This window comes from Alosa sapidissima, chromosome 13 (assembly GCF_018492685.1).
Source record: "Alosa sapidissima isolate fAloSap1 chromosome 13, fAloSap1.pri, whole genome shotgun sequence".
Lineage (NCBI taxonomy): Eukaryota > Metazoa > Chordata > Actinopteri > Clupeiformes > Clupeidae > Alosa > Alosa sapidissima.
In genome coordinates this window covers 9,794,838-9,821,974 of record NC_055969.1, presented here as the reverse complement: position 1 = coordinate 9,821,974, position 27,137 = coordinate 9,794,838, and the positions used below count along the sequence as shown (strand labels likewise).

The window sequence follows — 27,137 nt, the reverse complement described above, 5'->3', positions numbered from 1 at the left end:
AAGTCCCACAGAGAGGTTGACCCCAAACAGCCGGTCCTGTTTTCCTCTCACAGCCTTCTCAGCTCTTCAGGAGGGACCATGTCTTTGGCACAGCACCAATCATACTCTCAATTCTATGCTCACTTGTTCACATCTCTGGAACAGCTATATAGTAGGGCATGCACAAATAGTCATTACTCAAAGGTTCTGTGCAATACCATCTGATTGATCAGGGGCACAAGCTCATAAAGCTTCAAATAATGTAGGCAGATCACTGGTTTCTTACAATAAACAAAGCAAAACACACCAAGTAAAATGCATATTTAATTGTTGTTCTACCATGGGTGCAATTTAGAGCTTTAGCAAGTGTGAATGTACATGTGCTGTATTGTCTTTGTTTTATGTCTTGAGCACCCCCTTGAAAACAAGATGCTTCATCTAAAGGGGTTATCCAGGTCAGGTTTTACCAGGTCTAGAATAAATATAAAATTTATAAAATGGTTAAAGACTAATATTTTTTCAAATTATTGGATGATAACCAATGGTGTATACCCAGCCAGTGATTTCTACAAAATAAACTCCTCAAAGACCCTCTGCTTTGCAGCCTGGTTATCCTGCCAGAGCTCATTTTGCTATAATGCTTAGCTGGCTGCATGCTATTCCTCACATATCACTTTCTTATTGTCTCCGTTTTCCTGCAATAAGCTGTGAAGTAAACCTTTACTCAGCAGCTTTTACAAAGAATGCTGTAAAAATCCCTCTACAAACATGAGCTTAGGCTAACGTAATTAGATTTCCTGAATGTGCTTGTCGTACAAATTAAGTGGCCATTCCGTTAAACTGTCGATAATTAAAATGACAGCAGGTTTAAGTCCTCCTGTTGCACCCACCGCCCGAACAGACCACAGGACACATGTAGTGCTACTCAATGGCAGACCTGCCCATTTAAACGTTCTAATCCTGCTGTGTCATCGACAGCCAATTTACGGAGCACATCCAAGCTGAAAAGCTTACGCCCTTCTCTGGCCCAGCTGACGTGGTGGGGATTTGGCCTGGCCAGCCCCGACTTAAAAGGCACAAAGGCCACCTGTGAGTGGCTTGCAAATGGCCTTCAAGTGGCCTGGGTTAGAGGGGGAAACAGGCTAACTGGCTGGTTGGCAACAGACGCGGGGCACTTCCTGTAGTTTCTTTTGATAGCCGACATCCTGGCTTGCTGCTCAACTGAACTTGCTTTTGTCAACTAAAATTAGGCCGACGTTTGAAAACAAAAAAACTGATGACATTTTAGACTGCGTTGACTTGAGAAATTGCAGTACACAATCTGGAGATATGGGACAGAACAAACAAAAAATCTATGTTCTTTCTCCTGTCTCTGTTTAGACACACACTAGACTTTGACACTGGTCTCCTACGAGAGCTCACAGCTCAGAGAACATAAATAGCCCTCTCTTTCCCTCCCCTGACACAAATGGCAACTCCAAACAAATCCTGCAAGTCACCAGCAGACTCCAAACCACACCACACATTCCCTTCATCACCTAGTATTTTGATTCTAAATCTATCCATCCCGATGGTCGTCCTTCACAAACCCCGATTTGTACATGCATCTCTCCCTACATTTCCATAAATCTGTGTGCCTGTGAGCTTGGCTCTGCCAGTTTCTATGTGCGTCCGTCTCTCTCTCTCTCTCCCTCTCTATGCACTTCCATTTTTGTCTCTCTCTCTCTCTCTCTCTCTCTCTCTCTCTCTCTCTCTCTCTCTCTCTCTCTAGTCTAATTAGCTGCTCTGGCTGCCTGGCAGGATGTTGCCACTGATGGGCCCTGATGGGAGGAACTGAGTTCAGGCTGCTCACGTTCCTCTTTTTAAGAGCCCCCGCTCCCCACAGACCCTTGGGAGCCTCGCTCTACACCCCCCCCCCCCCCCCCCCCCAGCTGACATTGGGAGAGGGGGGGAGGGAGAGGGGGGCTCCTGGAGGCCTCATTAAATCCCCACTCAGAGCTCAGCTCACGAACAGGCGCCTACACCCCCCAGCAAAGCAGAGCCAAAGCAAACTCTCCCTTTCTCTCTCCCTCCATCTTACTGCACTGCTTCCTTCAGTCGTTCAGAGACATGCATTTATGTCCTCTTGTACAGCTTGTGAAAACAAGACCCAGCCTAACCTGCTTCTACACTTATGCAACCTTGTCTTATGGAATATCTTGATCTGACATCTTGAAATCTTGGCTTCCCGGTAGAGTTATTTTAAATTCCAGACCATCATTAGGCTTGTACTGAATGAGCTGGATTTTCATATATAAAAGAGTCTCCAAGACTCATTATTTTGCATGAGCAAATACGTACAAAATGCAGAACTTTTTGTCAACAAAATCTTCATATTAACAATTGTACAGGATAAACCAACATGACTTTGTCTCCCTTTTTAGCAGCGGTCAGTGAAGATGAGCCAACCTGGAAGTTGAACTGTTGGGGGAAATTAAGGTTACCAAGACATAACTATGAGCCCCATCACTACCAGCAGCCCTGAGCCACAGCTAGGAGACACCGAGGGCCTCGGGGGAAGGTCCACCACTCCTCCCTTCTCACCTTATAGGGCTCCCCGAAGAGGGGTGCGTTCTCTTGGTACTGCTCCTGCTGCTGCTGGGCCTCCTGGTTCCTGCGCTCCCACTCACGCTGCCGCAGCAGGTTCCTCTCCTCCATGTGCAAACTGTGGCCAAGAGAAAGCATTAAAAGGTTGTATCAGCGATTTCAGGCCCCAAAAAAGGCCCAAACATAAATGATCACATTCATCTAATCTTTCCTAACGATCCGCTAGCTGCCTGCCCCATAAGCAGGCCGTCAAAAAAACGCATCTCTGTAGGCAGCCTAGGCTCAGAGATCTGTACACAAAAACAATTGCTACCAACAAGGGTTGGCAACCCCTCAAAAGCAAAATAAAGTGTTTCAACCAATAACCGACGAGATGCGCGTTTAGGAGAGTTTTAATTGCACGGGAGGGAGAGGGAGTGAGTAGCGTGCTAGCTCTCTGTTTTGTTTGAACATCAACAGAAGTGACGTATCCCCGCTATCGCTGATACAACCTTTAATATTAAGACATGTATCCATATAGCCATGGCTTTCACATAACAAATATGGTACATCTTCAACAGATTCCAAATGTTTCACCTATGCACTACCGTAATTTCCCAACTATTAGCCGAGGTTTATACATTGATTTTGCTAAATTTTGTCAGCTATGAGGTTAATACACGGGGGTAGTTAATATGGTATTGATTTGGTTTTGTTTTTTTAACTTGCATAAAACACTGTCCTGCGGTTTATACACAACGTGGCTAATAAACAGGAAATTACTGTACAAGAGCATTTCCCCTTGGTGAGTCCATTTGCATTTTGGGTCACATTAACCTACATCACAGATAACCTACTGTTACAATGCTTCCCACACCTAAAGGTTAGATATTATGTTCTGACATGTTAAGTCAACTTGGTCCTTGTACCGTTTACAATCGACTTCCTTGAGATCATAAACTGTTCATCTCCAAGCACACAAGGTCCTTGAGTGAAAAGCTCTAGACAGACAATACAGTAAGGCAACAAGCCATCAGCAAATGACAATATGTCAGGAGACAGCCCATAAGCAGGCAAAATTAAAATGCAAAAATAGATAGGTGAAGACAGGGCCAATTATCAGATCAGCCAAAACTGCACTGATGCAATTAGCTTCAAGCCTAATGAATCCTGGGGTTGGTGATTTAATCCCCAGCATGTTATGAACTTCAGGATTGCCGCAGCTAGCGAACAGTCCCCATCAGCGAGCAACTGGCTGACAGAGCCCAGATTCCTGTGGGGATGGCTCAGGCAGGCACATCTAATTAAGACCCACGTTAGGCTGGGGATCCAACCACTGCCTGGTTACTGGAGAAAAGACACAGCTTTAACGCTGGCTCAGTAAAGACTCATCAGTTTCTGAATCCACACTGACCTATGCTTCAAGAGACGCCCGGAGGCATTAGAGATGTGTGTGTGTGTAAGTGTGTGTTAGAGAGGTGGTGGTGGTGGTGGTGGTGGTAGTGGTGGTGTGTGTGTCAGACGGCTCCTGTTATCTTGGGGGAATGAGTGCCAATCATCGCCTCAGACAGAAGTAATTACTGACAGTGCCCTGAGGGGCTTCTGCTGCACTCGCAACATCTGCCCCAACCACCCCCACCCTCCCCATCCACCCCTACTGAAACCCCAAACATCTCCCCCAAATCCTCCCGACATCACCTGAGGAAGACAAAAGGACTGAAAAAAAGAATTGTTTACAAAGGGGCTGCACCACACACCCTTTTACAATTGACACAATCAAAAAGGGGGAAAAAAACAAATCATGTGCACCTCCTGACAGAAAGGGGCACCAGCATTATTCTGCAAGTGTAGCTATCTGCAGTTCACCACACTGTTGAAGCCAGCAAAAGTGGGGTATGGTGACAATTTTTATTTGACTATTTGAAGGCACAGCATCTGCGCTGTCTGACATGTTAGCTGGTAGACAAACCACTTTCAAGCCTCAGTCACGTGTACAAACCACAGCCAAGCCACACAAACCCAACACTCCTGTTGGGAGGCAAACCGTTACAGAAATCTCCGAAAACAAAGCCCTCACAGGGATGCAGCAGGGATGGCCGCTCAGGCACTCTGAGTTAAGGGAAAGTGATACCTGCCCCCATCACCACCTCATGCTATAGACAGGCAGGAAGTCTCAGTTTCTCGGGAGATGACAAAAACAGAGAATTGATGTAAGTAGGAACCATCCTCGTAGGATTAGAAGGAGCTGGAAGTTGTAGAGGTGGTGAAGCGAGAGCCTGTGTATGCGGTACGGGACAGAGGAGAACAGCAGAGTTGTCCAAGGTATTACACAGGGTACCAGGATGCCACTACATGAGCTTTGCACACAATGGATGTCTCCATCTCATGCAGAAATAAGAAAAAAAAATATGAGAGCTCAGTAATGTCAATGAGCATGTGGGCTACAGGTTCTCTCTCTTCCAAAATGAAAAACATTGTTTTGAACATTTCAAAAGTGTAGCAAAAACATGTTGTCAACATCCTTGACATCCAAGCCACTAAAATGTTATGAGGTGGGGGGAAAGGGAGAGAGAAAACACTCAGTCGCCACCCCCTCCCCAAACCTCTACAACCCTGCCTGGCCCTGATGCTTCCATAGCAACAAGTGAGGTGGCCTAGATAACAGACAATGTGCAGCCATTACTCACACATGTAGAGAGAGACTGCCGGCCCCTGACAGAGCGGGAACTTTCTCAACAGTACTGGCTTCCCCTCTCCCACTGAAAGTGTGCCTGGAGAATAGAATGCGTGGTTTACAACTGAATGAGCTTGGTTGTTGATATCACATGTGGCCAATTCAAATGTTTTCATTTACGTTGGTTGTTGTTTTCGGGCGGTCCTTTTTCCTGTTTCACAACATTCCCAAACAGTGCCCTTATATACACTATTCACAAAAGTCAGGGATATTAGGCTTTCGGGTGAACATTCAGGATGAACCTAAAATCCACTATAAACTTTACAGGTGAACTTAATGTGACCTTATCTAAACTTTTGAATGGGCATTTCCAACAGTTCTATGTTTCAGTACTTTCTGTACTGAGACATTACATTTCACCCAAAACCCAGATATCCCTAACTTTTTGTGAGTAGTGTAAACAATGTCAGCCATTTAATTTGTCACTGGAGAAAGCACTTCCTACACCACATTCAGAGGGACAATGCATCGTATGCTTCTATAAAAAGGCTGGTGGCTTGTGTGTTTACATGCCCATGGAGGATGGGAAAGGACATATATTTAAGTAACACCATAAGCAAGCAAATAGTAAAAGTTAGCTCGAATAGTAAGTTTCACATAGTCCATAAGTGTCCAAAAAAAAAAAGTGTTCCTAGTTGGACTGTAAAATGCTCAGGACTGACTGCAGTTAAGCCAAATGCAAGTCTCTCCAGTTGCACAAGTGCCTGCAGCAGACTTTTTTCTGTGAAGAGGCAGTAGCAGCAGCAGCAGCAGCAGCAGCAGCAGCAGCAGCAGGAGTGATGTTTGGGTCTGGCTCAACCCAGTCCACAATATGCAGAATGTGCTGACAAACTGCGTTGTCCCAGACTGTCATTAGTCATTGCCAGAGAATAAGCAGCGAGGGTCAATCTGCTCGGCAGGCAGGCAGGCAGGCAGGCAGGCACTCACCCCCCCCCTCCCGCTCCTAGTCCACAAAGCAGCTCCGCTCGCCCACTGGAGCAGCCCTCTGCAGAGATCCACACCTCATTCTGCTCAACTCCACCACAACAAACATCCTTCCCTCGGTATGGATTGCAAAGAAAATGCACACATTTGCACAAGGCCAGACATTTTTTTTTTTTAAGTTTTGTGTCTGGTTGATAATTGACATGAGGTTGGGAAAAAGGGTCACCTCCATTTTGGTCAGTCTTACATAACACACAAAGGGCATATAAAAACATCTGCCAAGAAAGGCCAGGTATGGCACAAAGGCTACTGCACACAGAATAACTGCACACAGAATAACTGCACACAGTCCAACCAACATTAATTTTACAAAATGTCTCCAGTGTGTGGGTGAGTTTAAGGACACATTAAACACAGAAACAAACATCCTTTCTTAACAGCAGAAGTGTGTCAGGAGCCCCCAATAGTGCTGGAGATGCAGAGTTTAGATGCCCCACACTCCTCCCCACCCCTCCCCCATGATTTGTGTTCAGAGGGAGCTGACGTAGCAGTCCAGCCCCCTCCACCACTCTGTGCCCCTTTTGCAATGAGGTCAAAGGGCAGCTTGTCAGTCACACACAACCACACATCACTCAGGAGAATCCACTTACAGACAGAAGCCAACACACCCACACAGAAGCCAACACACCCACACCTACAAACATTTAGGTTATGAAACACAGGAGTTTTTTTTTCCCCTTCAGCTTTTATCGGGTTGTTGGTTGCCAGTTTGAAATTGTCAGTGTATTTATGAATGTAGTAACTTGGGCGACAGAGAAACACATAAAAGTTATGGATCCGTCATCCATAAGAAAATTAGCTTGGGGCAACTGTGCAAATTATGCACGTTTTTGGGACAAACAACAGAACATGAGGGTGCAGGGAGTTGGCCTTGATGGCATACAGGAGAAACTCAGGAGAAAATTGGGAGTGTTGGCAGGTGTGTTTTTCACGTTCACGTGCATATCCACACAGGCAGCAGTGTTTCCCACAGAATTTAATTCCATTTGTGGTGGTTGGTTTGCAGAATTAACTTGAATACAACAGTTTTTAACAAATTAGCACAGGGTGGTTATGATGCTAACCAGATTTAAGCACAATTTAGTACACCCTGGAAAATCATTGTGTGGTGGTCAATGTTGATATTGTGGTGGGCCGCGACAAATAAGTCAATGTATGGGAAACACTGGGCAGGTTTTTTAAAGGGGTGTGCGTGTCCAAAAGCCAAAATGGTGGCTTTAAAATAACAATCTAACAGAGTATAAAGTAACATTTCTTTACCCATGTTTTCTAAAATGGTGACAAATAAATTACACAGCTTTGGTCTGGAGCAACTTAAAGATTATTCCTCCTTAAACTTAAATATTTTCTGTTTTATTTACTCCTTAATGACAGTAAACTAAATATATTTGATGTGTGGCCAAAACAAGGCATTTGAGGACATAGGCCTATTCTTAAACTTTGGGGAACGTTTTTTTATATTAAAAAAAATCATTAGTTGCAGCCGTTATTGACTGAGGGCTGTGCAATCTGCCAGCAAGGGTGGAAGCTGCAGCAGGTGTTGTTAAGGAGGTGTGCCGGCACAACATCGCAAAACACAGACATGGCACTTTCACAGGTTTACCTGTGTCTAGTCAGAAAATATAGGATTTTGTGTGACAATAGGATTAACCAAGAACCTGACAACCCATTCCACCAGTGAAAAACAAACATCAACTAAAGGTATTGATTGTACCTTGCTGAGAATACATTCATAGTAAGGGTGTGTTAAAACATTCTCAATTCAACTGAAAGCAGAGAACACCTAATGCACACCAGTGCCCTTGGCTATGCTCGTTTCCAAATGTTTCAGTTATTGACACATTTCGCTGAAAGATGGTGAAATACACAGCAAAAGCTAGAAATGTCCCAGGTGTCAAGGCTCCCATTGACAGACAAAAGTTCATTTCAATAAACCTCAGGCTTTCACAGGTCGAGAGAAGGCGAAATCAATCTGTTATGTGGTAGTGGCAGAACTATCGTCATGAGTATTCTTTCTGACTGAGCAAACATACTACTAGAGTGAGTGAAGCCATACACAAAAACAGTGTGTGTGTGTGTGTGTGTGTGTGTGTGTGTGTGTGTGTGTGTGTGTGCCCACACAGCTTGGGGGCATTTCATAAAGAGAGGGGGGGAGACCATTTTAGAGAGTTGATTGTGTATGAATCCTGTGTGAGTAAATTAATCTTTCTGTGTGTGCACCAGAGAGAATAAGGGAAGGAAATGTGAATGCAATATCATATACTGAAAGAACAGGTCACCTTAGAGCTGAAAAGTGGCCTAGATAAAGCAGGCAGCTCATTCTCTTAGCTAAGTGCCCTGTGGAGCACCCTCACCTGCTGACCTCAATCGTTCTCTCTCGTTTAAGCTCACGGTAGAGACCAAACTCATGGGGATACTTTATATTTCTACACTCTGAGCGTCAGATGACAAGGAAGCACTGCTACGTGAAAGTACCACCTTATCAATCCTCTCTGTTGCTATGGCCATTTAAACCGAGACAGGACTATTCATCTCAGAAAGCATGTCGTAATTATCAGCCAGGGAAATTTCTGAATTTCACTCTTTTACCTGTCTTGAAAAATAATTAGGCATGTAACAGGAACTGCAGGCGGTAAAGTAGAATTAAATGCTACTAAATACTATTGAGCGCTGTTCAAAACTGTCACATAAAATGACACTTCTGGGAAACAAATTCTCTCCAAGCACACTTTTACTTAAATGTGCTCAAACTCCTACCAAACAGAGAAAAAAAGACTTAAATAGAGCCAATTTGAGCTAAGGCATGACCATAACCACCAAACATCTTACTCAAAATAGGCAGTGAAATGGATCCCCATATAGTTTTAAACAAGCTATGTTTATATTTGTAATGAAATGTAAAGGAGCCAAATTCACCTTTTAGGCCTAGTTGTTTCACTTCCATGTCTACTGTAAAAAAGCAAATATGACATTGGCTATCTACAAGCAGGCCTGAACACAGTTGATAGAGTAACTAAAGCCACATAATGTAGTTTAAGTTCTTTATGAAATTGCATGTTGCAAGCCCTGATCATTAAACTATGCTGCATAGGCTATGCACCCATCACAATTTTCAAAAATTAAACCCATTATTAGGCTATTAAAAGCTAAAACCTTTATGACAGATCATATCTGTAATGCGTTGAACGCAAGCATTGTTTGAAAAATCACAAAATCTGAATCACATTATACTGTAGGTTACTTCACTCAGGTAAGAATGCCATTTGACGTTATAGTGTCATACAGCTTGAGCTGCTTAGGCCATTTCCAGCACCCAAGTGTCCCTCAGTCAAGGCCCACGGTTCGTTCAATACAGACCTCGACATATTTTGAAATAGTTATGTTTAGTTGTTTACCAGTTGGATACCTGGTCATGACACACTGGCTGCTATTAATGCCATAAGGTCAACCCATGAAAGACAACGCCATGTGAAGCACCTATGCACTGGTAATTGACTTATCTTACATTATAACGTGGCTGTTGTGGAACCTTCCAAGGTGGTCCACACATTGTTGGCTTGTTTCCAAATGCAAAATGGCTCCAAATTTCAGGTAAGTTAATCGAACGAATACTACAATTAGGCCTAACATAGAAGACACATAATGAAAGTAGGCCTACATATGAATATCTGATACCGTAATACTGGCAAGCTGTATAACATTAGCTGTTGACACTAGAAATGGATGTGTGTGTTTTTTTGTTTTTTTTAGCAACCAACTAGCTAGCAACCAACTGAATAGCTAACTATTGTATCCCATAATTTCCATTTAAGGTGATAAAAAAAATAAATACAGCCAAGCATCAATAGATTATGGCGCGTGCACACATATGTTTGAATAACTAAGTTTTTGAACACATTTAAATGAATACATAAAAATGAAAAAAAAAAGGCAAACTATATCCTGATCAGTTTTCTGTTTTGTTTCTTAAACTATGTCAATTAAAAGAATAAGTCCAAGTATGTCAGCTCTCCAGGCATGTAAAGCAAGCTTCACATGATAGGAGAAAAACTTATTTTAACTACAGTAGCCTACTTCATGAACGAAAAATATGTTCCTCTTGCTAGTCTGAAAAATGAACTTAACTGGACAAGTTTCAACTGGCCTGGAATAAAATTATGTTGGCCAACACTATAATGTCCGTAATGTTAACCTAGCTATTGCTCGTTAGACAACGAACAAACACAGCCTTCTGACTTGCCAACGTTTGGTGGTTTAACGATAGCTGGGATAGGTTAGTGCAAAACAGCTGGGAGTAAAACAAGAGACCTTGTTCCAGGTGATTCCATCTCTAGATTTCACGAAAGAAGTCGTTTTCATCATTGTTTCAGATAAAAAGGATATCAGACCGTTTTCAACACGGATATACATTAATCGACGTCATGCTTATCAAACAAGCTAGAAGACACAATCAAAACTTCATAGCTACAAATGTCAATAAGCTAGCCTGTTGGCAGGGTAAATGAATTTAACTGCAGCTAGCTACTTACCTTGGCCAAGCAGCCATAGTGCGCTTTACGAGCCAAATTTCAAGTTGCTTGCCATGGGTTTTCGCTGGTCCGTAGCTGATCGAATGCCCTATCTTACATGGTTAAGCTGTTGAAAAACATCGAACATATAATACAAAATGTTTTTCTACGACTGTTCTTTCATAGTTCTCAACTTATTGTAGCAGGATGGCTAGGCTCTTGATCCCTGAACACCGTGGGTTGTTCTATTCCACCAGTCATCCGGGGATCTAGTGGATTCTAGTGCGCTGATTACACTTCTCAAAGACTGGACTCGTAACCAACGCAAAAATGAAACACACGCCAGGACAACAGTTTCAACACCTGCATAGTTGATCTCCTAATTAACCACGATGAAACGTAGTCACCATAAATGTCAATTCGGTAACTCTGACAAATAAGTTTTTACATCAGCACCCCTGTCCAGAGGAATGGTACGGCCATATCGTTCCTATTATGGACATGTTATTCTGACCAAGCTTGGCAAACTCTTCATGAGTCAGTAGAGTCAGAAGAGACATCTTTCTGTTAAGGAATATAGGCAATCTACAGTAAAAATATATAGAGGTCATGTATTCTTGTAAATCGCATGTGTAGCCTCAGAATGTAGTATCAGAATGAAGAAAGTTCTTAGAGGAAAGCCATGATGTGATATTTAAAGGGCCAAAAGCTCACATGCTGTCTTGTTTTCTTCTGCCATTGAATTTCAAAGGTGTTTTATAGGCTGATCTGTAGGCCAACATTAATATTTGTAATTTTAGTCTAATTCTGCCCTCAAAACAAAAACCATGGAAGAGAGTCTTTAAAACGCAGCTTGTGTGTAAAATTGTGCCCTCTGATTAGAAGGTTTTGGTCTAGTCTTCAATGTATTACTGTTGTTATTTGATCTTAAAGTGCTTAGTGTTAGATCAGATGGAAAACACATTTGTATAACAAAGCAGTTGCAAAACAAACTCAGAAGTCAGGGCTGATACCTCTGTCCTGCACCAGGAGTACAGTTGTGATTTAGTAACCAGCGCTCTGCAATCTTGATATTCAGATTTCTTGAGTGAAACTGTGCATTCTGTCCTATCCATGCATTGCGCTATCATAGGCACGTTTTCAGTTTTGGTGCAGTGAATTCATGCACTGTGATGTTGCAGTAGTATGTCCTATTGTCCACACACACATCCAATAGGCCTATCGCGGAGTAATGCTATAAGATAAAGATAAGGTAACCACTCCTCACAAGTTAAAGTCCACTGATAAATAATGGCATGCAGACATGTCCATGCACACAGTGACTGTGTGCAACAGAAAACATAATAACTACATCGACATGGCATAGTTGGTCAAATACTCCATTAACACAAACACTGTCACCACTGACATATTTGGACAACTGCATTTTGTTTTACTTTGCTGTCTATAGCCTGACTATAGACCGACTTCAGTGCTGCAGTTAAAGTCAAATCAAGCTTATAAATGAAGGTACATGTGATGGAAAGTTTCATAATGCATTTTGGAGAATACGCTTTTATAAACTCAATATGTTCATCCATGAGCAGAATCTCAATTTGAGTTCATATCTTACTGTAAAGTGGAAATATCACTTCTTCATCCACAGGCCTGTTTTGGGGATGTGTGAATACAGCTCCGATGAGTAGTCAGCCCTTCAAGCCCCATCTCTCCTCACCTCCTACCACAGAGCTGCAAATCCCAGAATCTTGGAAAGGCAGGCGCCCATTCTGTCTGTCTCTCCCTTTCTCCCTTTCTCTCTCTCTCTCCCTTTCTCTCTCTCTCTCTCTCCCTTTCTCTCTCTCTCTCTCTCAGACACACATACACTATCTCTTACTCACTAATACACCCTGGCACACATTAAACCATGCCAACCAGAGGCAGGACCAGTCACCCAGGGGCTATGATAGGGGGTATTGAGTATCAGGTATTTTTGAAGTCAGAGTAAGTTCACAAGAATAGCCCAGTGAACCCCTATCTGTACAAAGTGAATGGACATTTTGTATGCACAGTGAAGATGTAACTTTCAAAGTCTTATGGCCACTTGGACGGCCAAAAAGAGGTATACCTAGAAATGTAGACCTATAAGTGGTCTGTTGTTAATAATTTTGACCAAAAATAAATGTGCATTTTGGCCTCAGTGTTTCACACATCGGTTTCATTTCCTAGGCTGTCCTCCCAATGACTACCCTGTCAACTGAAAGGCAGGGAGTCCATTAGCTGAAATGCTCACATACATTTCTTAAAAATCCAAAATATTATATTGCCAGTGTAGAGCATGACAGGGAATTCAACAAATCTCAAATCAAGTATCAAAGGCACTAATGGAACTACTGTAAGACACCAACATTCATAACTAAGTACATTAGCTGTTAGCTTGCTCCAAGTTGTGTGCTTTGTTTAAATCACATATAGTCTGTGGTTGGCTCTTTCATATTAATGCACTTATCATAATTATTCATCGACCTTACCTCTTGGGAGAGATATCACCAAGAAGCCATGAGCCAGATCTGTTGACTTTTCTTATTAGATCATTTTTGGTTATGTCTGCTGCCTGCTCAACCCATAAAAAAGATAGAAACAACAACCCTGGAAAATGGTATGTGATAAACTAAAATAAACGTTTCTGCTTCTCTGTGTATATATATTTGAGAGAGAGAGAGAGACTACAGAGTGCAATATCTTAGTTCAAGTCTAAGGACCAATCCTTATGTACAATGACTTCCCACAAGGTTCCCTCGACTTAGATTCAGTCATGCTCCCGTCTGCATCTGGTTAGCGCTTCGGACTTGTAACCGGAGGGTTGCCAGATCGAACCCCGACCAGTGGGCACGGCTGAAGTGCCCTTGAGCAAGGCACCTAACCCCTCACTGCTCTCCGAGCGCCGCTGTTGTTGTAGGCAGCTCACTGCGCTGGGATTATGTGCTTCACCTCACTGTGTGTTCACTGTGTGCTTCACTAATTCACGGATTGGGATAAATGCAAATTTCCCTCACGGGATCAAAAGAGTATATATACTTATACTTACTTACTTATATGTATCCCACTGATGGGTTAAATAGCAACGTCAGGGTAGGAGGGCTTCATGCAGGACCATTTCACTGCGAGAAGAAACTAGAGGCTGGTGGAGGACATGGAACTGAATTTAGTTCTGGAGAGAGGAGCAACATATGGAGGCATGTGGTAATGAACAACACAGGCTTTGGAACTGTATAGGAAGTGCATAGGAGATTGTAGAAACATTACACTGTATGTCTTAGAGTGATGAAGATAGATTATAATAAGTGTAAGTCATAAAGTTAAAGCTCAAAATGAAGCATATCTGTGCCTCAGTTAGATGAATTAGGAAATAGATTTGGGATTAGAATTCCTAATAAAAATAAATAAATGTATGTGACCTCAGACATCTCCAGCATTTGTATTGTGCTGTTTTTTTTATTTATAAAGCCTGAAGCAGAAGCCCACAAACTAAAAAAGTGAGTGTTGAATTTAACATGCTGTGCACTGTGTGCCTTAAGTATTCTCTTGCAGGATGATGTGTGTGTGTGTGTGTGTGTGAGAGAGAGAGTAGTGGTATGGGGTATGGTGGGGTGTGTGAGTAGAGAAAAGGCTTTCCTGTTCCCACCGTCTGCTCTAGACACAGCCTGTGTTTGTACTAGTCCTTTTCCGCTTTTCAGATTTGAACACTTTTTTTCTTTTCCAAAAAACTTCCAGGAACTTCCTGGGGTCAAGGCAGGTTCCCATCTGAACAGCCTTGGCAAAATGTTTGTTTATACTCTATCAATAATAGTGTGGTAATTTAGTTTCTTGGTTTTAGTGCAGCTTAGTACTTGCCATTGCATAAGGAGTAAAGAGTTTGTGTAGTAACTACAGTAATCACCACAAGCATGTGAGCAGCACACTACATCCGGATGTGTGTGTGTGTGTGTGTGTGTGTGTGTGTGTGTGTGTGTGTGTGTGTGTGTGTTTACTCAAGTGTGTGCATGTGTTTGGGAATTTGTGCCTGTGTGGTTGTTTGGGAGCATGTCATGATAATATTTCCTGTCAGCAACAGAATCAAAGCAGGTGGTTGAGAGGACCAATCAGCTGCATGCTTTCCTCTACATGTCAGTGGGCCGTGTCTCAGATTGGTGGATGGCTGTGAGCCTGTGTTTGGCTGAGAGGGGGACAGCTCAGTCGGAGCAAGCATGGGCACAGACACGTGCAGCCATTAATACGCCCAGTGACTCAGTCAAGGAGAAAGGTCAGACACTGGACACTCTCCGCAGATCGGCTGGCAGGCTGCCAAACACTAGAGAGGGAGAGGGGGGGGGGGGGGGGGGGTTGGGAGGGGTGGTGGTTCCAATGTGATGGCCATTATATGAAAGACAGCCAGTTAGTATAGTGCCATTTGCTATGTGTGGCAGTAGAAAAAAAATATAAAGAATGTGTGCAAGTAGAATGGAAAGGCAAAAAAAGAAATTGAATCCCATAGTCCAATCCCACATCTTCTTTCAGCCCGCTTCCCAAGTCCCTGGTGGTTTATCAGAGGGTGCCAGAAACTATTTCACTTCACCACTGGCAAAGCTCAGGCTGTAACTCAAACCTTGTAAAGTAGGGGAGCCTGCACACTCTGCATTGCCAGGTTTCCCCTCTCTTCCCCACCATATGACAGATAGAGGGAATTCGGGTGGGGGGGGGGGGGGGGGGGGTAAGGGATTGTGGGGCACTGTTTACACAAGCACACATCTGGGAAATGCACTGAGGACACACTGTCAGATGTTTGACTCCCTAACCCACATGAGTCACACACACTCAAAGATGTTTCTCTGTTTCTCATTCACTCTGTGCTAGCGTTAGGCTAGTGAGTGTGTCTGTCATCTTCCGTGTTCTCACGTTTCCATGCCTTTACTTCATCCAAATCCCCCACCAGAATGTCCACTCATAATGAGCCTTGGGTCCCATTTTTGAGGAGACAGAGGAGGCTAGGCTAAAATAGTGTGGATTTGGTTAAATATATTCTCTACGCTCAGCAGGACTTGTGTTGTTCTATATAGAAGGGCTCCATCCTGTGGAAAAACTAGATATAGTCATTTAAGATTATGTGCTCTACATGGACAGTAGAGGGCAGCACAGTCAAAGGAAAGTTAGGTAGTCCTGGCTTGAACTGAAAATCCCAAATGAGTACAAAATGATATGGTTTTATTTATGTTTGCTTGTTAGTACCTCAATAGGTTATAATTTTTAGTGTTATTCAGAGACATTCAGTCACTACTTTTTCACAAGAAGTCACAAAATTCCTTGCTTGGATCAAACATGAACACAGAATTATTTATCAGTAACACAAATTCTCAGCAGCTTCATTTACAGTTTTTCCAATTCCAATTTTCCTAGGTATCAAAGAAGTTCCTAAGTCTGACTTAGTCAGTAAAACTCTGACTAGGAAAAAACAAAGTTTTACCAACCCATCTCAAATGGAATATTATGATAAAGGTCTTTGAGTCCATGGTCTGTCCAAGACTCTTGTCCAAACCCTTTTTTTACATTTAAGATTTTTCTATTAGAAGTTAGAGTTAACATTCCTTGTATAAATGGTGTTTAATCAGACTATACATAGGCCTAGCATTCTGCAACCATTCAATACGACTAGCCATAGAACTTCAAATTCTCTGTTAAGTAAAATATTACAACAGGTCACTTTGACATGAACAGGAAAATGTCCTACTAGGTATTACGTAACACAAAGACCATGCAGATTCCAAACTCTCAGTCACCCTTCACCATGGTTGACTGGGGAATGGTTTTGCTTTTGCCAAACTGTCACAAGGAAAGGTGGACATCGCATGCTCTCCCCCAGGATGTGGTGGTGTGGCACCACCTTAACACAGAAAAATGGCTCCCACTTTGTCCCCCCGAAGTAGTCCATGACATTATAGAACAGGCCACATTCATCAGAAAGAGGTACTTGTCCTCGGTGAGGTCTCAGCAGATTCTTGTGTGTGACCGAGGTGGTTTGAAGTCCTGGTGATTCACCACTGATAGTTGACTTGTGTACGGGCAAAATGACATAAGCCTGCAGCAAGCTCTCTCCTGCACTGCAGCTGATGCGCGTGGGCCAGCAGTACTCTCCTTTATCCCCTGTGGGGAAAATACTTTCCATCAAAGCATAGCCTTAGCAAGTTCCTCACAATCTGATATGCAAAGTCTCTGATAGATAGATTGAAGGAAATTCAAGAACCATGATTTCATCTTTGGTTAAATGTTTTGCAAAATTATATGCAATAAAACTATTTAACTTCATATTATACGTTTAACTTTATGCAGGTTTTAAAATCTCACCTGTGTAAGAGCATTTGAAACGGACAGTCTGTATGTCCTGCCTCAATAGCATTCTGCCATACGTCTGTGCGGTGCAGCTCAGCACACACTCCGATGGTATTTCCACATCTCTGGACATCTCCACCAGGAGACTGTCCTCCTCACACAGCATGGCCCTGTCCACAGCCAGTGTAACCATGAATAATGTTGACAAGATGCTAGTGTGAATCAAGAAAGAATATAAATCCGCCATTCTGCCCCAGTTTCCCATCGAGAGTGATTTAGAGACGAGCTAAGCGAGGGAAGGGCAGGAGCCCTTAGCTATTTACTTTTTTTCTTCACTCTTTCCACCAGAGTAATGTCACATGATAAAAAAGGTTAATTTAACTGTCTTTCCATATTTATTTAGACTTAAAGAGACAAGTAACGGAAAATAAAACTTTAGAGACACTAGAAGCTGCAGAGTGCTGGTGCCCTGTTCCACAAGTGCGCAACAAGCCATGACAAATGCCGTGGAACGATGCCAGAGATAACTCCAGCAGTTCAAACTAAAAGCCATACAAGCAGGATTGTAAATGTTCAGCTGAGTAAAGAGAGTGTACCCGATCTCTTACAATAACTGCTTTTACAAACAAATGTTGTTTTCTAAGCAAAATCCTAATAAAATGAAATGATGACAAACATATGATTTTTTATGCAGCCTTTATTCATGAAAAGTTATGTAATACAAAGTTAACAAAATGTGGTGTATTTAAACACAGTAGCTATTACCTAATAAGAAATTGTTAGTGTTTGTGATTAATAATTTCTCATCTACAAGAGCTAAATACACAATTGAAAGTCAAAAATAAAGAGATGAATGAATTCACCATAAATACACATAAGAGGAAAAGAACAAGTACAGAGCAGAAGACCATGTTCCCCAAAAGTAAACAAGATTTATTTTTTTTATACCCAGGGGTGCATATACTAGCGACGTGATCTGGGATATTCAAGAACTTACAAAGACATAATATAACCAGTGTAGGCATACTGAGGTCATGGGAACTGCTTCAACCCTTCAGAACTTCTCAGTTCACCTCTTTAGAACTCACAAGCAGTCATGAGTAAATTACAAAGTAGCCAGTATGTTAAAAAAATATATGTTTTTGACTGTGTGCTCTCTAATGTAGTACAACAAAATGCCCCTTAGTTAAGCTATGTTGAAAAATATTTGTGACAACATGGTTTACAAACTGTCTTACAGCTAAATGTGATGTAGGCCAACTTCACGTTTGTGGATATTCTTGAAATGTTAAAATCTTATGTAGTAACAGATGTTTTTATTAATTTTTCCCCAATAGGTTGCTGCAGTTTCAAATATGGGTTTCTATTTAAGTCAACACTGTTTAGCAATACTGGCACTTCCCAAAAATAGAGCATTTAGTGAAAAGCCCTGTTTCACAGTCACTAATTAAAATCAGCTTTCCCTTTAATAGACCTCACTGCTGTTGCTAGAGGGTTAACAAAACACAGAAAATGTTTGGCTTGCATGGCTACAGAGTGCTCACAAGGAACACAAAGTAACTGTATCTTCTCCCTCCTTGGCAGACTCATGGTACGAGTGAATGAAATATGGCCAAAAAATAGCAGCAAGCACATGTGGAGATTTAATCTAGTCTCCACACTGATTTTAAAATACAAGTGCTCCATGGTGTACTATTTCATATTTCATGTTCCAAAAAACAGAGAAACCTAGGACTTGATAATTACCAAAAAAAACAGATTATGTGCTTCCTGAAACAGCAGACAGCCGCAGTAAAAATAACATCTGTAGCCTACAGAGATAGATGATCATAATGACCTCAAAATACATGTAACTTGGATCAGATATAAGAGTCTCAGTCCACATATCTAAACCAGACAGAAAGTTGCAGCCTGTCTATTTGTTATTAATGCAGTACCTTTCTCATTGATGATGCAGAGATCACATTGATCTAATGACCTAAAAACATTGACCTAATGAGGATCAGATCCTTGCCCACAGCCACACTGGCGAGTCATAGGCACAGAGGAAATGACCAGCGTGCCGCTCTTATCCAGGTAGAAGAAGGGCACCAGGTCATGGGCGACTGGTTGGCAGCAGGGCACCTGTGTGAGGAATAAGGTTACATTAGATTGACAGATGAAAAGGCCAAAAATCATGCACTTGAACTTTTAATTAAAGGTATAATTGGAGATCCCGGAAAACACAGCCAGAAAAGATTGATTTTGAAAGTGTACTGAAGAGACTGTGATACCCTATCCAGAAGGCTGAAACATACTGTGGCTAGGGTGAGTGGTGTCTTTAACTGAGGGTTATTGTAATTAATTATATTGAATTATTCTGAAGACTTGACTTTACTGACGCATCGTGTGCTGTACAAGTCCTGTATAGTGGGAGCTCACATCCACTGATGCTCTAGGCTGTTTACACAACTGACCTGGGGCGCGTTTCCCAAAACCATAGTTGATAAAAGTTAGCAACTTTGTTAGTTGCAATGCAATTTCCCATTGCCAACCAACTAAGTTGCTAACAGCTTGCCGGATAGACAGAATGGAGTACCTTATTTGTCGCGGCCCACACATAATGATTGGATTGGCTTTAAATCCAGAAGTGAGGAGACTGATATTTTTTGTTGTGATGTCAGAGTATCTCATAATACTTCTCATAATCTCATAATAGATCTTCTGTAAAACTATCAGGTTGTACAGAAGAACTCCAGTAATTTAAAAAAAATGCTTCAGAAATTATCTCCTACTCTATCTTTAAGTAAGTACTAAGTAGGAGGGGTGCAAAACAATGACAAGTCATTTCAATATTAGTTACAGTGTACAATGCTTACTTTCTTTTATGTAATTTTATTGTAGTTGTGCATGCGCAATGAACCAAAGCACACACTGACCTGACCCAATAGTCAAGCCAGTTTCTCTGCTCTATGAATTGATTGAGCAACCTGGTTTTAAAGTTCATGTTGAGTTTGCTTATATCTGACAGTGTCAAAGAGGTTTTTTGCCAGCATTCCAGTGTTCAAAGTCTTCTCATCTGACATTTAGGAAGACAGTCCTGTCAGTAACACATTTAGTATTTCTGGACCAAACCCAAATGCTTCTGTCTATAAAGAAATGTCCTCTCGGTGCTGTTGGTGGTAGTACATGTTTTAGAATGTATCTAGTTCATTAGGTCACTCTGCAGCACGTGGATGTAGAGTTTTGCCTAGGGTGGGCAGAGAGGCAGAGGCACATGTGTGAAGTACAGTACCTGTGAAGGGGCGTCAGCGGTGGGTGCACTTGGGCAGAGGGGCTCACTGGGCTTTGACTGTGGGCTGCAAACACTGCACTGGCTGAAGGTGAAGCTCTCTGGGTAGATGACCCAGTTCTCCCAGCCCAAATCTGAAGAACAGGTTGGAAAATTGTGGAAGAAAAATGCAACAACAACCAAAGTTAAAAATTAAATAGGATAGCTTATTCATCGAGTAGCTATTCAGACCAACAAACAAGCTGACAATTACAAAGTGGGAGTGTCTGCGGTTTCTCACCTTTGATGAAGACCTGTGAGGAGAGCATGCAACACTGCAGTTCTGTGGCAGGAGCATCAGGGTATTCTTCACTCCCTGTAATGCCAACATTTAACAATGTTTTTCAAGAAATCTTTTAAAATTATATTAAAAAATCGATCCCTATGGTTACAATACTTTCTAATCATAGCAAACTAAATGAGCTGTCTCTGCTGATGTACCTGTCATTGGTAGAGGAGACTGAATGGGGAGGCCTGAGTGGCCACTGACTTTCAAGGCAGCCTTCCACTGCTCCCTCAGCTCTGCCATCCCGGTGTTCTGGTGTTGGGGCTCCTGCTTGAGATTCAGCCCCTGCAAGATGCTCTCGCGGATGGTCTGCAGTGGTTCCCTCTGGCACCTACACAGCATACACACAAAACATAACATCACAGAAGTTAGACTAACACCATGCAGAGTTAGGTATACAGCAGCATATGCACATCAGGAAAAAGTAAAGACTTGGTGGAGCAGCATTAATGTCACCACCTGACAATTGGTCCACCCTCAATGTTGCAGGTCACTTTGGATGAAAATGTGTGCTAAGTATCAGTCAACTTTAAATTTAACTTTAACAAAGTATCAGTACAGTATGCAAAAGGCAATGTGACAATGACAGCCGATGAAACAGCTTCTTAAACTGTATTGTTAATAGATAGATAGATAGATAGATAGATAGATAGATATACTTTATTGATCCCTAGGGGAAATTCAAGAAAGTTAAGACACATTGAGTCGAGAATGACAAATGAAGGCGAGACACTACAGGTGAATAGGGTAAAATTTTTAACAACCAGATATCACTATGAAACTTCCCCAGTTGATTACTTACATTAATATGAGAAAAAAATGTATTACGAGTTTTCTGTAATTTAATGTTTACATATGCAAATTAGGCATTATCTAATTAAATATGCGCTAATTTGCATACATTTTAAGGCACAAAACCTAAGCATTGGATACAGCCAGGTTCAAAATTATGTTTTCATTGTGTTCAGATATTAGATGGGAAAAAATGTACAGAGGGATTTATGAATATCTACTTTTGGTATCCTGTAAATCAGAATATGCTGTCAATAGCCCTTAAAAATCAATTTTTGCCATGTTTTTAGGCACAACATGTCATGTAAGTCAGGCTAGGAATAATATATCAACAAACCCCTCCGTAAAAATCTTCCACATATATTTAGGCATAAGTCTAGAAAGTTTGGTGTATGTAAGTGCTTCTGAAGTGGAGTTTTCGTGCTCAGAGTGGGAGAGGAAACTCATTTTGAGAAAACAGCCTTGAAAGACAGCCAATGAGATTTCGTTCTCAGCCTAGACTCACCTTTGAACTTTCGCGATTGGTTGCTGATACAAAGGAAGTGTCCATATATGGATCACGTAGCGTGATACAGGAAAAACAGAGCTTTCTAACGGTACTACACATGATATGTTTTGTATGACAGTCGCGGGAGTGCATGCAGGTTGGAATGCTAACTTTTGCTGAATTTAGGAGAAATATACAGCCGCGAGTAGACATAATATAATGAAATAAACACCTAAATGTGTAAATCGGACTTTTTTGTTGTAGTAGTGTGATAGAATACATGCTAAGGTAACATACTAGCTCAAAATCTCGAAATTGACCAGTGCATGAAAAAACGCTGTTTTCACCTGCCGTGTCTCGCAGCAGCACTAAAAATATCAAACATAAAACAGACCTTAATCTTAAAATATGAATCTTAACATTGCAAAACATATCTTAACAATCACAACTGTCTACACAGCTGACACTTTAAATGGTGTGAAATGTTAACTCAAAATGTTTTGATGGAAAATAGGCAAACACTCTTGTCTTTGCATGCAGCAATAACCAGGTGTGATTGCGCAACATCATGCTGACCCAAAAAGGAAGCAGTTTCCCGCCCTGACTGAATCTTTGGCAGTAGGCAGTGGGTCTGCAGTTACATAGTAAGTAGGCTAACATAGTAACAAGTGTTATTAAGGCTAAGCAAATGTGAAAGTACATACCAAATGAAATCTAACATCATTTAATGATATAACTCAAAAATGAAGGTGTGTTATCTGTCTAATGCAGTAGTTAAACTTGAAAAAAAAAAAAAAAAACATGTCTTTTTCAGTTGGTTGACTTTGATACATGAAACAATTTGTTTTAACTGGAAAAAATATATTTTCAGGTCAGAGAATCCACTGCATCTGAGTAAAAATTCTTTGAGTCCTTCAAAGAAGCTCCAATTAAAGCACTGATACTCACTGCTAGGAATGGACCTTTGAACATTTTTCATCATTTGACATTAGTGACTACAACTCACCTGCTGTTCCTTTGGGCAGATGATGCAGATACGGCAGAATCAGCAGCTTCCTTCTCCGTCAGTTGGAGGACAAATGTCCTTCCCAATGGACTGGCCAAGAGCAGAATCAGTATAATCATCACCACGGACATGACTGAATTATGTCTTTTTTCCCAGTTTTATCCTCCGGTTACAATGTTGTTGTATCAGTCCGTCGTAGATATGCAACAGGTGCCTTGTGGCTGGTGAGGATCACTGGCTTTGATAGATGTTCATCAGTTTACAGCAGTGGCAGTGTGATTGCCCAGGGATGCTCAGGCAGAGGCAGCTAAATCCAACGGAAGCTAAGTAAGAATGTCTGTTGTTGGTAAAGGCCTGGGAATCGTTTTATCTGAACATTCACCAGGTTGTCCTTGAAATACTCTACATTGTTTTCATGTCTCACAACTCTGAGATGGAACAAGGGAGGGTGGCGGTAGACAAAGAAGAGAAAGACAGGCAGGGAGAACGAGGGGAAGTTAGCAACATATCATACATGGTTGTAGCCTCCCCAGATGATAAGCTACTCTGCCCAGCCAGGTGTTTCACTGGATAGTCTTTAACGGGACAAAAGAGTTTTTCTTAATAATAAAATGAAACATTTGGGCTGTTTTGATGGATTTTCATCCAGCTTCTAAACTGGACAAGGTTAGACACTCTGAATAATGGACCAAATGACCAATGGACCCCTTAACCCTTGACATTATGGTTATTTGAGGACAGATCTCAGATTAAAAATAAAACATCCAATCTAAATCCATGTGTAAAATCATTCAGCCCCTATTCAATATTGTTCTCACTCTTATATCAGATTATGCTATTTTGAGGACTATCCTAAAGCTCCATGAATCTCAATATGAATCTCAATCTCATCTTACCTGTTTGCCCTAGCAATGTTATGAGAACCATATTGATTTTCCACTCTCTTTATTAGAATTCAACCAGAAAACAGGAAATATGTGATGTGGTTTTTGTTCTAGTTCCAGTCCAGTCAATTATACAGTCTCAAGCCACCACTAGATTTGGATGGCCGTTAGAATGGACCAATTGTGGAGTTATAATAACCAACCTTGCAAGGTTGCAAAGGGGAAGATGTTGATGGAGTCGTCATTCCCCTGCAGGCCACTGATAGACATGCCTTCCCTGCAGGTCACTGATAGGCATGCCTGCTAAGTTGCTGGCAGATACACCAATGTGTCAGAACCAGAAACAGACAGTTTGGAGCCCCCAACAAGACTGGTCATTAACACTGCTAAAACAACAGTTTTTAACACACCTATATAGGCACTGGTTGTGTCTCAAACCGCCTACTTGCAAATACTTCGTTTGAGTATATTTAGCAGATAACACAAAAACTGTGCACTGAAAGTACCTGGATTACACCCTAATAACAGTCAAAAAGTTTAGTGTGGAACAATGGACACTACTCGCGCCAACGAGCATCACTTCCGGTAAGTGTTTTCCTTTTGGGACAATACTAACAATCGAAAAGTGAGCACTACGGAAGTAGGTGCTCAGTGCACATTAACAGTGTACTGATGGAAGTATGCTGTTTGAGGCACACCCACTGACATGAGTGCACCGACACTTTCTGTCACTTCAGCGCCAACATTTTCAACTGACAAGCATTCGATAAACAATTGAGTGGCGACGTCAAAAATAGACCTGAATCATAATCTACATGGCAGCAAAAGGGTCTGGTGGTGGTGTGCAGGGTTGTATTGAAAATAATGGAATGTAAGTAGTCGAACGTTAAAAGTGCCACACTCATTTTGGTGCCTATGTGCAGGAGGCCTTAAGGGGGGACAAGTGACAGAAAGTGTCTGCACACTCATTTTGGTGGGCTATGTGCACTGGAGTTTAGACTGAAACCAGAGGTACACAGTGTTTTAGTACTGTGCACATATTGTATTTCCTGTATGTCCTGGTTGTATTCTAATAAAGAGAATGGGTAAATATATGTAGTTGTCATAACATTGCCAAACCAACCCATACCATATTCAGGTCCATGTGCCAACCAGGACCTGGGTTTGAGTCCAGCCCGGGTCATTTCCTGAGCCCACCCCATGTCTCGCTTCCTGTCACTCTCTCCACTGTCCTGTCAAATTAAAGGCAAAAAAGCTACAAAAAATATATACTATATATACCAGGCCTCCACTTATGGCACCGGGTCTGTCCTGTCCTGCCATGATAACTACAGTCTAGATCATGGGACTGGTGTCATGGATTCCTATACCATTCCAGCGCATATTGAGTATATTGAAACAGTGTAGGATGAAGCCAGTGGCACAAACTTGACCTGACAATCACACAGACTATAGTTTTTTACAACGGCATACAGCTGTTATAAAGATTATCTTCTTCGAGGCCCAAGCATGATGCTGTTCAGTTTCACCCAGCCTCCCTTAGACCAGGGCAAATGACAGGGCTCTGAATGAAGCAGCCTTTGTATGGATAGTTGGGGAGGACCCATGAGTCCTGGGAGAGACAGACACGCTAGACGGGGGATTGGCCGACTACTTCCATTAACTCCCTGCAGCTCTGGCCCATGAAAGCCTCAAATCTCGCACTGATAGGATGGAAAATAATATTTGTGCTTTGCACCTGCCCCTCAAGGACAAAGATTCCAGAAAAGTAGCAAAACCCAACACAAGAATGGAATGATGCTTTTAAAAATCTAATCAATGCTGATGTGGGGTTCAAGTGTAAATCAAGATCACCATCAGTATCATTTTTGCTCAGTTACAGTATCCTCAGATGAACTGCTCAGTTACCGTATCCTCAGATGAACTGCCCCCCTCCCAGGCTACACCAGGTCCGCAACTGAAGCGCTCCGTTTTAGAAGACTGGTCTATTTTGTAAAAAAACTAAATAGGCCCACATTATGAGATGAGGGAGCATACAGCCATAAACTATCAATGTGGTTGCCTGGAGACCTCATACAATTCTAAGAATTACTCATGAATGTCATTCAGAACTACCAACCACTGAATGTGAAGCATTTCAGATTAAGCAATGTTGGCAGGAAATCCACCGCAATGTCAAAATCCATCTTTAAAATGTTTTTTGTATTTTGAAGGCCTGGATATCGACATTCATCCCTGAGGAAATCTGACCGCTAATAGCCTGGGATATTTTTGTATTTGAGAATGCCGGTGATGGATAGGGCAAAGAGGGGAGTGTGAGAGTAAGCCGGAGCATAGGGATGTGCCTTCAAATATCTTGGCTAGCATGAGCACTATTAAAAAGTCTTGTAAATATTAGTTGGTGGAGTCTGATATGATGACCATTTAAGAGAATTCATCTTTTTGGGTTCACTGATCCCTGTTGATAATATCTTAGATGTTGGTGTTAATGTCACATTGAGGGTGAGTCTTTTAATAGATAAACTTTTGAACACCACAAATGACTGTATGCAAAATTGGCCTTGAGAGCAATCTGCCACTTGTTAGAGAGGAGGTTTCAAACACCTGCCCCATCAAACATTCTCATAAGGAGGGTGTTGACCACTTCAAACCATATTTTTTATTAACAGTCAACAGTGGATGTAATTGTCTGTGGTGCAGGTGTTAAACCCACATAAGCTGGACGCAGATAGGGAGACCTATAAATATGATGTCAACAACACACACTGTTTTGAGAGGATGTAGGTTAGATTAGATCCTTTATTAATCCTTTAACAGTAATTACAGTGTCACAGCAGCTCCAAGACAGACATAACACCACACGTTGACTCAAATATATCCAGACCTAATAAGTTAAAATATATAAAAACACTATACATAAAGTAAAGAAAAGTTATTTTTGTGCATTATGAGTTATAGCAGCTGGTATAAAGGATTTCCTATACCGCTCAGATTTGCACACTGGTGCAATCAGTCTTTGACTGAAGGTGCTGCTGTTTATCACCTTCAGTGGGTGTGCAGGTTTGGCCAGCATTGAACCTAGTTTGTTTAATGTTCTGGTCCCTGCCGCCTGCTGGACTGTCTTAAGTTCAGCCACTGAGCTGGCCTTCTTGATGAGCTTGTCCACTCTGTTTCTGTCTGCTGTGCGGACTCCCTCTCCCCAACAGGCCACAGCACAGTTTTCACATTTTGCGTGTGTGAGATGCTTCATTAAATTAGAGTTG

The 27,137-nt window shown here is 41.9% G+C and overlaps 3 protein-coding genes across 5 annotated transcripts in view; all 3 read right to left on the bottom strand.

Annotated features, from left to right (window-relative positions):
• aff1 (AF4/FMR2 family, member 1) overlaps positions 1–12,519 on the bottom strand; it is a 40,488-nt gene extending 27,969 nt beyond the window's left edge. Inside the window, exons 1-2 of one of the 3 annotated variants that reach the window (XM_042060051.1) lie at positions 12,383–12,519; positions 2,563–2,683 (exon numbers count right to left, since the gene is read on the bottom strand). In XM_042060051.1, coding sequence (XP_041915985.1) covers positions 2,563–2,676 — 114 coding nt within the window. In that variant the 5' untranslated portion in view covers positions 2,677–2,683; positions 12,383–12,519. Of the gene's footprint in view, positions 1–2,562; positions 2,684–9,767; positions 10,019–10,791; positions 11,093–12,382 lie in introns of those variants that run through there. The other 2 variants (XM_042060050.1, XM_042060049.1) reach the window with 2 other exon arrangements.
• Positions 12,520–15,966: 3,447 nt separating this feature from the next.
• LOC121680616 lies at positions 15,967–17,606 on the bottom strand. Its single transcript, XM_042060067.1, has 2 exons — positions 17,125–17,606; positions 15,967–16,923 (listed from the first exon to the last, which is right to left on the bottom strand). The coding sequence occupies exons 1-2, from the start codon at positions 17,372–17,374 to the stop codon at positions 16,556–16,558; spliced, it is 618 nt and encodes a 205-aa protein (XP_041916001.1). The 5' UTR covers positions 17,375–17,606; the 3' UTR covers positions 15,967–16,555.
• A 182-nt stretch (positions 17,607–17,788) lies between these two features.
• gsdf (gonadal somatic cell derived factor) lies at positions 17,789–23,351 on the bottom strand. Its single transcript, XM_042060066.1, has 5 exons — positions 22,991–23,351; positions 20,861–21,036; positions 20,661–20,735; positions 20,384–20,514; positions 17,789–19,233 (listed from the first exon to the last, which is right to left on the bottom strand). The coding sequence occupies exons 1-5, from the start codon at positions 23,119–23,121 to the stop codon at positions 19,102–19,104; spliced, it is 645 nt and encodes a 214-aa protein (XP_041916000.1). The 5' UTR covers positions 23,122–23,351; the 3' UTR covers positions 17,789–19,101.
• Positions 23,352–27,137: the final 3,786 nt, after the last annotated feature.